Source organism: Suricata suricatta, chromosome 3, assembly GCF_006229205.1.
Source record: "Suricata suricatta isolate VVHF042 chromosome 3, meerkat_22Aug2017_6uvM2_HiC, whole genome shotgun sequence".
Lineage (NCBI taxonomy): Eukaryota > Metazoa > Chordata > Mammalia > Carnivora > Herpestidae > Suricata > Suricata suricatta.
The window spans coordinates 144171567-144183169 of NC_043702.1; the positions used below are offsets into that span (position 1 = coordinate 144171567).

An 11603-nucleotide genomic window follows, 5' to 3' on the forward strand; every position below is an offset into this window, starting at 1 on the left:
ATGGCATATAAAATAAGGATGTAGAAAGCTTAAAAGTCAGTGAATTCATTGATACTTAACTATTCTTTCCTTGGTCGTTTCAGAGGTTTCACTAAATTCTTCCTAATATATAGTTTATTTCTAATTTATGTTATAGTACTAGTCTTTGACCTTAAATGTTACTATGCATGGAATTTATAGCAGGTATAGAAATAGATACATGAATTTTTCAGGACAGATTTAAGTAAAACAACTTCCCCCAGATAAGAAGGGTAAGGAGATCATGAAAGCAAGCTTGAATTATGTTTCTTTTATCAGTACTACTGCCCCAGAAAATGAACTAAAACAAAGCTGGTAACTTAGAAGTGAGATCACCATCAAGTTTTCATGAATTGTCATAAACAATTGGTAAAAGTGGAAGTCAAACATAAGAAACAACTCCCTGAATAATACCAAGTCTTTATTAAAACAATTTTATTATGTAATTCAAATAAAATTAAAGGGTAGATATGTTCATTTTTACTCTAAACTGCAGATCTAGTCTATTATAAAATTATAGCTAATGATCATTGAAATGACATTGAATGTTATGCATATACGATTACACATGTGTGTAATATACATATATATCTATATAGCTATAGAGCTATCTCCTGCATCTTTACAACAACCCTATGAGATTTAGAACTACTATTACTATCATTCTCCCAGTTTACATGTGAAGAAATGGGAGTCATAGAGAGGTGACCTAGCTATTACAAAGTGATAGTGATTCCAAACTGCAATAAAGATAAACACCAATATTTTATAATAATCATATACTCAGATTTTTTCAAATCTTTTGTAAATAGGGAAGTAGATATGTTTGTTCACATAGCTCTTTCCTGTACTTTATTCAATCTCTGATCAATACTATCTCAGTAAAGAAGCTTTCCACTTCTACCTTCTATAAAATTGAGACCTGCCCCTCACCTTTCGCCCTGCACACACACTCTCTGTATCACTTATCCCTTGGTACTCACCATAATAAGACATAGCAGCTATTTTTATTCATTAATTTCTTTATCTGTTTCATCAGTTCAATACAAGTTACAACAGTGTTTGGACTTTGCTTTGCTTAGTAATGAATCCTTAGTGCCTAGAAAGTGCCTAGCACATGGTAGGCTTCATGATAAGAATTAGTTCCTAGGCCTCTGAGACAGTTTGCACAATCTTTTTAATCTTCAGGATAATATCCATATAGAAATATTATACTCTTGGAAAAAACCATGCTTAAAAAGTAAGAAAGGAGAGAACAGGGAGAAGAAAGAATGGTTTTATTTCAATGGTAAATCAAAAATAGAAAAGCAAATTATAAGAAGTACCAAATGATTCAGATTAAATTTCTCAGTATTATTTTAGGAAAACGCAGATTACCTGTCAGGACTTGTGTTTGTTCTCTGATTGTGCTACATCAGATCGCCACACTTTTGTCCTTTAAATGTACATAATGTGTTTTTCAATGCATAATATATTTTCAATTTTTTTTGGAAAAGTGGGTATATCAACATGGTAATTCAAAATCCCAAAATTGTACTTTTTCAAATAAAGGATAATGGAAATAAACCAAAATTAGAATCAGGGCCCTCAGCCTCACTTTACCTGTCTCTAATTAGCTATTTGGCCTTTGGGTGACCATTTAGCCTCTCTAAACATACATTTTTTCATTTTTGAATACTACACAGATATCCTACACTTTACAGAATGAAGTTTTTTTTATTTCTCCTATGGGAGAACGAAACATAAAAATATGATCTTACTCTTACCAATTAACCAAATTTGTGAGGAAGCAAATTCATGCAACATTAAATATTTTGAATAAATACCTTGTTCACTACTCAAAATTATATTCATACTTACATTAAACATTTTAAATAATAATACAATTTTAATACTTAGTAGAAGTAAGTTACGAAACCTAGCAAAATACTTTTGAATATTTTTCTCTGACCCAAGAAAACTCTCATTCTCACTGCCTTTACCACAGTAATGAAGACCTTCCAAAAGAACATTTCAGTGAGTAGCATAAAACCTGTGATTAAAAAAAAAGAATGCTACTTTGACTTTTAAGTTATTATCAGCCTGAAGAGCTCCTCCAAATCAGAACTATTATAGAATCCACTCCCAAACCACTACTTGGCAACAAAGATGAATCTACCTATTACCAGGTTAGGATAGCAGCTATTATCATGGCCCCTTGATTTCTTTCAAGTAGTTCCAGTGGAAAAAGCCACAAGTGAATAATAAAGATCTCATAATAGCTCTTAAGAATTCTTTATATGAGAGAAGGCACTAAAATGAACTCTGGAGAGTTAAAAAGAAAAAAAAGAAAAGGAAAAAAAAAACCCCGTCTCATCCCCTGATAAGAAAAAATAATTAACCTGACTTAATGCATCTGAGTAGGCCTTCTACAAATCAGACTTTTGTACTTCAAGAGCCAGATTAAAACCATATATCAAAAAAGTATGTAGATATTGTCTTGTAAATACACATAGAACATTTCTAAGTCTGCAGAGGTTCGTAGGTTTTTTTGTGAAATGTTCAATACGTCCCACTTAACAGGAGAAGTGTGAAGTACTCACAGTGCTTAATTTGCTAGAGGTAATAATGACGCGCCTCTCATGTAACATGCTGGCGTAGAGTTGTAGCATATTATTCACATCCACGGCAACAAAATATTCTGTAAGATTTCTCTGTACAAGTGAAGAGTGATTGTGTAAGTTATGGCTCATGGTGATTATGAAGGAAAATATTTTATACATTTACCAACAAGTCTTAAGGTTCAAAGGAGGTTGTTACTAAAAATGGTATTCATTAAAATAATTAAATGTGATACCATTCTGCTGCTACACGAAGCATGTAACATTCTATTACTTGAAACGTAATCCTATCCCAGGAAAATGTTTCTCAGAGGGTAATCAGAGGATCACACATTTTCCACTCTCCCTCCCCAAGTACTTATAAAAGAAGCCCATTTCCTGGGCCCCGATTGTAGACCTGCTGAATTGTAAACTTCAGGGTATGGCTCCAAGAATCTGTTTCTTAGGAAAGTATTCCTGATAATTCTTATATACATCGAACTTTGAGAACTGCTGTGCCAGAAAATACAGTTGAGTCTTTTTATGTTTGCCAATCACTCAGCAGATGGCATCATTGGCTGACACTATGTACTATGTACAAGGAACCCAAAGGATGAGATGGATTCATAAAGCAGATCTTTGGTCCTTTATTAAGGAAAATCCCTTTATATCCCATGGCAGGCCTGCTCTATGCTACCATAACCAAAAAAAATTTTGCTGTTAGCCTAATTTGATTCTTTGACTTAACACTTTATATTATTTCCCCACAAATGAACAAAATTGGGATAAGCTACATTAACTTTGACATTTAGATCCTCTCTTTCTTAATGAAGAGACTGAATAAGATATGATAATCAACTGAAACTGTAGCACCAGGTGGACTATGCCATAGAAGGCCTAAATGTTTTTAGTCGGGCATGGAAACAAGAAATCCAATTGTTTCTCCACTTTCCAAAAGGCAGAAATTCTACCATGACAAACGAAGTAATGGAAGGGCACATAACAGAAACTATAATACCAGTGAGTGATGCTGAATTTAGTCAGGAGAAATTCATTTGTTGTTTTCTGTCTTTGAAGCCTATCTTAGCTTCAAATTCAACTCTTCATATGCCAAATTACTTTTATGGCATTCAACATTAGTATTTTTCCTATAATATCAAAGAAAGTAATTTCTAGGTGGAAAAATATTTCTTGACCCATAATGCTGTATTGATAATCTATTTCAGGCCCATCTAGTCTTTTCATGGGACATATCTGGACTCATCTGTACTAAAAATACCACTTATAATTTTGGTTTGATATTGGAAAATTCACAACTGTCTTCCCCGACCTTACTCACTCATAACCCATGTACTTTTGGAAACCAAACACTTAGGAGGTCTGAAAACATTTTGGGAAGAACAACAGAGTCCAAATATATATTTCTGGAATTCTTTTTCCATGTTGATGTATATTTTACTGTTTATGGAATTATTTCCACTGATTCAGTGTATCTTTCCAAGGGAAGTTAAAAAAATTACATAAGAGAAAATTTCCTTTTCACACAGCAACCAAAAGCCTATTTGTCACTTCTGCCTGCCATGTAAATCTTTCTACAAAATATTAATTTTAAAACTGTTAAAACACTGAAAGTATTTCTAATATGGCTACAATTAGGACTCTAATTAAAATGCAAATTTTAGCAATCATTTCTTATAGTATCCCTAAAGTCCTACAAAACATATATCACTTAAATTAAAATTAAGCCCAAGACATTAAGATTTTCATTGAATCATATAAGTAATCTAAAATACTACAGTCAGTTTACTAAAGAAACTGTGTGTGAGAAAATATTTCTCATTGCCAGTATTCATTCCCCCCACCAAGTAAAGTCATCGGAGATATTTATTCTACCTGATCCAGGACGTCTCAAGATCTCACTGATTAAATATAATCTTACTAAACTACCTCAATGGCAGAAACAGTTTTTCTGATAGAATTTTCCTTACTTACAATCGGATATTAAGGGAGTAAAGTAGTACACATAATAAAGATGAGAAAGAGATAACATCATTATTCCTTATTTTTTTATTATTTCTAATAAAAATGGATAGTTACAACATATTCTATTTCTCTATACAGAAATTCTTTTTTAATTTTTTTTAATGTTTATTTATTTTTGAGACATAGAGACAGAGCATGAGTGGGGGAGGGGCAGAGAGAGAGGGAGACAGAATCAGAAGCCAACTCCAGGTTCTGAGCTGTCAGCACAGAGCCTGATGCGGGGCTCAAACCCACGAACCGTGAGATCATGCCCTGAGCCAAAGTCGGACGCTTAACCGATTGAGTCACCCAGGCGGCCCCTCTATACAGAAATTATTAAATAGTAGGACCAAAATAAAGTTCGTAATATGAGTAGCATAAAAAACAGAGAAAACAGAAGCTTACACTCTCAGGAATTGTTGGGAGTCCAGTTACATCTGGGGCAATGAAGTAGGAATGCTAAAAAGTAGAAATAAATCAGGTAAGAAAAGCAGAATTAAAATTCGGTAGCATGACATATAATTTGAGAAAAAATAACAAAAAATTTCAACTAAATTAATAAACACCAAGGATTAATGTTCAGGATTTTCTGAATTTGAAAGATTCTTAAATAAGACAGCAGGTTTATAGGAGATTGAACAATAACTTTCTCATACAAAGAGTTAAGTGTTCATTAAACTATTTAATTTCAAAATTGAAATAAGAATCCTGGGAAAAGTTTATCAAGACATAAATGTATATTACTTAAAGATACACACACACACACACACACACACACAAACACATTTAGAGAGACTGGAAAATAATGAGGATTGCTTACCCAAGAATAAATCAAAATCTATTAAGATTGCTGAGTTTTTAGAAGTCACAACAAATTCCTGTTGTACATATCAGCTACTTATATTATTTAGAAAGACTGTTACTTAGAAAGCAGCAGCAGAACATTATTTTTAAGTATTTTTTAAATTTAAATGTAATTATCTCAAAATATGAGCCTCATACACCTACTAAATAAATAGTAATTAGCTTCTATAGTAACCAAAGCAATACAACAGTTCGCAGATCAACGTATATAAAAAGCATATTGTGCATTTCTTCATGCTCCCCATAATGGTCCCAAATTTTACCACCCAAAATCAGCACATCTGAATCACCAAAGTTGTTTTATTTTCTGTTCATATTAATCTCCAAGACTGTTTTACTATCTTAATCATATAAAGACATATTTAGCACTATTTTATAATTAAAGATTGGAAAAGAAACATTCTGACCAATATTGGGCACAGTTGAACTAGTCCAGACAGGCTAGTTAGCATAGTCATAATGTATAATTTTCCAGGGTAGAAGAACACTATGAGATAAATCACAAGTCTCAGGAGACCTTGTGACCAAAATGTGACAGAAATCTCATGCTGTGAATGCACTGTAACATTACTACTACTGACAATGGAGAATATGCATAGATTTGGTCTTTATTATAAACTACTTTTATTTGGAGGGCTTTTTAATAGTACTGCACTTCATAAAACTATGCTTTAAAAGATAGTATAAACAGAAAATATGCTCTAAATGGTTAATTTTCTTAAATGAGTCAAACTGACCATTTCTCAAAGGACTGGAGTGAATCTTAAAAGCACAGTGAAAGAAGTAATTATTTTCTCGATTTAATAGTGATTTTTAGAACCCAATGTCCTTTTAACTCACCGCTGCTGAGAAGGGCTGATCTTTCAGAACTTGCTCACTGGCAATAAATATCTCTTGGTTCTTATAATATATGAGAGAAAAATGAATATTTTACTTGCATGGGGGAAGTTTATACAATTTGCTATGTATTTGAGACAAACTATGCAGCCACACTATCCACTGAAAGTAACGTTAATTATAAATGTTATTTTAAATGCTATTTTTCTAGTCTTAGGCTAGAAAAATCTTAAAGAGGTATTTTCATTCTCAACTGAGAGTAAAAAATGCTATAGATATTTAGTTGTTTTGAAAATTAAAAATAATGATTTACATTAAATATTAAGTTTTTCTATAAACTCTGTGATATTCTCATGGTTACAGTGTCAAGTCTTGAAAAATTCATGTGCTGGAGCACTCACAAAATACGAAATTGTACGAAAATATAGTAGTTTCCCAAGACTTTTCACATTTTTCTATTGGAAACTGGGCAAACAAGCAAAATTTTCTTTCTACTTTGCGGAGGACAAAAATTCTCAGGATGATCAATTTTAATTGGGCCTCATAAAGCTAAAACCTCTACTAGTAGCTGAAGACAAGTGTTTTTAACCCCTACTTTGCCACTCATTAGCAGCACAGCACTCACTGGACATGGGACTTCAGTAATCTGTTGTTGAAATCACATGAAATTACAAAATGAACTTTGTATGAATTTGAGATAATATTCTATCAATCAGCTGATTTTGGAACTCTAGATATTGTATTAAGAAAAGGTATACAAGATTTTAAAGCTATCCTAGACCATTGATTCAAAAGCTAACAAGAAGGCTTAAATTATATAAATTACTGCCATACATAGAATAGGACACAGTCACTCAAGCTCCCAAAACAAGATTAATTCCGATACAATACAAAATATCTTCTCCATATGAAATAAAATTTCAGTTCACTAACAACTAATATTTATATAGCTTTTCGTGGTATCTAGATATATCATTTCATGTAATTTCCCAAACAACTTTCTCAAAAATGGACTTATTCCATTTCTCAAATGAAGAAAAAGAATCATCAAAAGATACTAACTTTTTTGCTTAAAATCATACATTTAGTAACTGGGACTTAAACCAGTATCTTCTACTCTTAGGTTTCAGAAGCCTAGTAGTTTTGGATTTATGATTCTTACCAATAAAGGTAAAGTATTTCAATATCCAGTATTAAAAATTTTTTTTTAATATTTATTTATTTTAGAGAGAGAGAAACAGTGAGCGTGAGTAGTGAGCAGGGGAGGGGCAGAGAGAGAGAGAGAAACAGTGAGCGTGAGCAGTGAGCAGGGGAGGGGCAGAGAGAGAGGGAGACACAGGATCTGAAGCAGGTTCCAGGCTCTGAGCTGTCAGCACAGAGCCTGAAGCAGGGCTCAAACTCACAAATGGGAGATCATGACCTGAGCCGAGGTCAGAGGCTTAACTGAGCCACTCACCTGCCCCATCAATATCCAGTATTTTTTAAGTGTATTTTCAAAAGGAGTTTACTCCTAAATTTAAAGAATTCATTTTTTAAATCTTTCATTAATGCTCTAAAACAGCTGCCTCTATTATCTCAGCCCCTACATTTCCTTAGCGCTTTAACAAAGGGCTCGAATCATTTTATAAATACAACTCCTTCAAAAAATGACACATTTTTGATATTTCAGAGATTTTCTTTATTCTTAATATTTTTCCTCGGCCTTTCTACTTCATTCCCACTAGCCATACACCTTATATTCTTTTGGCTTCAGTGACCTACAAATCTGAGTTTCTCCTTAACTGTTTCTTCCTCTCGTTCTTTCATTCGATCTGCCTTCTTCTTCTATACAGTCTACTTGGACAATTAGACCTTAGCCTCTGCTCTATTTTCTCTATATTCTGTCCTTTAAATAGCTCAAGTATTTCTACAACTATTTCTGCATGTGACTCTCATATCTGGGTTAAAAATTCCAGGTCATCCTTAGCTTTACAGTCCCCAATCTCCAAACGACTACTAAACAACTCCACTATGGCAGTGAGCAGCAGAACAGGGTGCAGACATAAAGGTGCAGAGATCACAGGGGAAAAGAATACTTTCAGCTGTAGGCAAAAGGAAAGTTCCACAACGGTGGGAAGTGGCTAGTTCTAGACTAGACATGGGTAGGCTACAAAGAGGCATCAGTAAAACAGGAAGATGTACAAGTGAGAGAGCATGATGTTCACTCGAGAAGATGAACAGAACAATGTGATCAGAATAGAAAATCAATTTGGAGGGGAGCACAAAAAGACAAGAAGTGAGACAGAAATGAAGAGGTAGACTGAGGCCAAGAAGTGGGTGGTTCTGACAACTGGAGGAAGTTTGGACAAATTCTACAGAAATGTGGAGTTTTTAGGTTTTCAGCAGGAAACTTTACATAGTTGAAGGAAGTTTAATCTGACAGACTTTTGTACAAAGAACTAGAAGAAGAGACTCTAGAGTAAGAATCATTTAAAGTGCTAAGCAGCTGAACTATAGTGCTGAAGTAAAAACAGAACAGAATAATGTCGGAGAATACTATTACTAAACAAAATTACAACTTTAGGCAAGAAGTAAGTTATTACCAAGCAAAGAACATAATGAAAAGAACAATTTCTTTATAGTGCAAAAAAGCACATCACCTATGAACTTGTTTACATATACTGCAATGTACTTTTTCTTTCGATTTCTCTTGCAAATTATGTATTTTTCTTCCTTATAAATCATTATGTTGGAAGAACGAAAAAGAATATAAATTAATTTTAACACTTTATTTGGATCTCAAATATTAATGAAAATATCCACATTTGTGATAATTCACTTTGAGCATTTACAAAAATCTCCCAAAATACTAGTGTGTTCATCAAAAGTTTCAGTAGTAGATATTCTATACCTCCACGGGCTTACAGTTTGACAAACTCCAATCACATTTTCAGTGTTTGGTGATTTTACTAAAAGATGGGCTACAGTGTAGGGAAATAAGAAGAAACTCTTCACCCAGAATTTTTATCCTAGAGTGAGTTAGAGTATATAGTGCCAATTCTTATTTATATACTCTTTTCATTTTATGAGGGATATTGTATGTGTATGTATTTCCTATTATGGATAGGTTTCACGCAAAAATTGATGTTCCTCACAAAATATTCTCAAAGATATAGTTACTTCTAGTGTATAATTTTTAAAAACCTGTGATTTAACAACTACAAAAATACACAGCCAACATTTCTTATGATAGCCTGGGCATATCAGAGAGTCCCATCATCACCAGGGAGTAATGTCATTACTACAATTAAAATTCCCTGGTAGCAAAGTTTCATAAAGGCACATGTGTTCCTAAAAGAGACTCTGCTAGGACTCAAAAAAATCAATTAATAACAGAATACTTACCATGCTCAAACTGACAGGAGTGTTTGCCTTTGGTACTGGGTGGTTATAGAGTGATTGGAGGGTTTCATTCAAATCATTCTCCTAGAGTAAAATTAAAAAGTACACTTTATAAGGGAAACACATACTAAACAAATATAATTAAAACTACTGGATAAAATAATGCACTGTGCCTTCTCATATTAGATATGTTTCACACAACTGCTTTCCACAAGAATGTTTCAAATAACTGAAACTGAAATATTTAAATTTAATAAATTGGAAAAGATAATCAAATACCTTCTTTTTTTAATGTTTTTTATTTATTTTTGAGAGACAGAGACAGTGCGAGCAGGGGAGGGTCAGAGAGGGAGGGAGATACAGAATCCGAAGACAGGCTCCAGGCTCTGAGCTAGCTGTCAGCACAGAGCCCGATACAGGGCTCGAACCCACGAACTGTGAGATCATGACCTGAGCTAAAGCCAGATGCTTAACTGACTAAGCCACCCAGGCGCCCTGATAATCAAATATCTTTATCCATAAAGAGTAATAACAATATTTCTAGGTAGTATAAATCTCCATTTGGCAAAACTTCATTATTATAAAATACATTGGTACTATATATAGAGGAAATCATTAAAATCATTAAGTCCAAGAACAATGAGATTGAATAAAAATAACAATACAACTTTTTATCAAATCACTGAATGCTTCCATTTTCTATTTTAATTTTTAAAAATTAATCCTACTTTTTTTATAATAGTTTATTGTCAAATTTGTTTACATATAACACCCAGTGCTTCTCCCCACAAGTGCCCCCACCATGTCCATCACCCCCTCCATCCCTCCCCCTCCCCTTTCAGTCCATGGTTCGTCTTCAGTATTTAGTAGTCTCCCTTGATCTTTGTCCCTCACTCTTCCCCGCTCTCTTTCCCCCTTCCTCTCCCCATGGTCCCCTGCCAGGTCTCTCCTGTTAGACCTATGAATGCAAACATATGGTATCTATCCTTCTCTGCCTGACTTATTGCGCTTAGCATGACACCCTCATGCTTTCCTACAAATGGCCATATGTTATTCTTTCTCATTGCTATATAGTACTCCATTGTATATATATACCACATCTTCTTGATCCATTCATCAGGTGATGGACATTTAGGCTCTTTCCATGATTTGGCTATTGTAGAAAGTGCCGCTATGAACATTGGGGTACATGTGCTCCTATGCATCAGCACTTCTTTATCCCTTGGGTAAATCCCTAGCAGTGCTACTGCTGGGTCATAGGGGAGTTCTATCGATAGTTTTTTGAGGAGTCTCCACACTGTTTTCCAGAGCGGCTGCACCAGTTTACATTCCCACCAACAGTGTAGGAGGGTGCCCGTCTCTCCACACCCTCGCCAGCATCTATAGTCTTTTGATTTGTTCATTTTAGCGACTCTGACCAGTGTGAGGTGGTATCTCAGTGTGGTTTTGATTTGAATTTCCCTGATGATGAGTGACATTGAGCATCGCTTCATGTGCCTGTTGGCCATCTGGATATCCTCTTTGGAGAAGTGTCTATTCAGGTCTTCTGCAAAAGCATTTGACAAAATACATCTCTTCTTAATAAAAACCCTCGAGAAAGTTGGGATAGAAGGAACTTACTTAAAAATCATAAAAGCCATTTACGAAAAGCCCACAGCCAATGTTATCCTCAATGGGGAAAAACTGAGAGCTTTCCCCCTGAAATCAGGGACACGACAGGGATGTCCACTCTCACCATTGTTGTTTAACCTAGTGTTGGAAGTCCTAGCATCAGCAATCAGACAACAAAAGGAAATTAAAGGCATCAGAATTGTCAAAGAAGAAGTCAAACTTTCCCTTTTCGCAGACGACATGATACTCTACATGGAAAACCCAATCAACTCCACCAGAAGCCTTCTAGAA

The 11603-nt window shown here is 34.3% G+C and overlaps 1 protein-coding gene across 5 annotated transcripts in view; it reads right to left on the reverse strand.

Annotated features, from left to right (window-relative positions):
• The window catches only part of DENND1B (DENN domain containing 1B), a 252763-nt gene that overhangs the window by 112977 nt on the left and 128183 nt on the right, over positions 1-11603 (reverse strand). For 4 of the 5 annotated variants that reach the window (XM_029935406.1, XM_029935401.1, XM_029935405.1 and 1 more), the window contains 4 exons: positions 9705-9785; positions 6324-6383; positions 5025-5078; positions 2601-2711 (listed from right to left, as the gene is read on the reverse strand). In XM_029935406.1, coding sequence (XP_029791266.1) covers positions 2601-2711; positions 5025-5078; positions 6324-6383; positions 9705-9785 — 306 coding nt within the window. The remainder of the gene's footprint in view (positions 1-2600; positions 2712-5024; positions 5079-6323; positions 6384-9704; positions 9786-11603) is intronic. The other variant, XM_029935402.1, reaches the window with a different exon arrangement.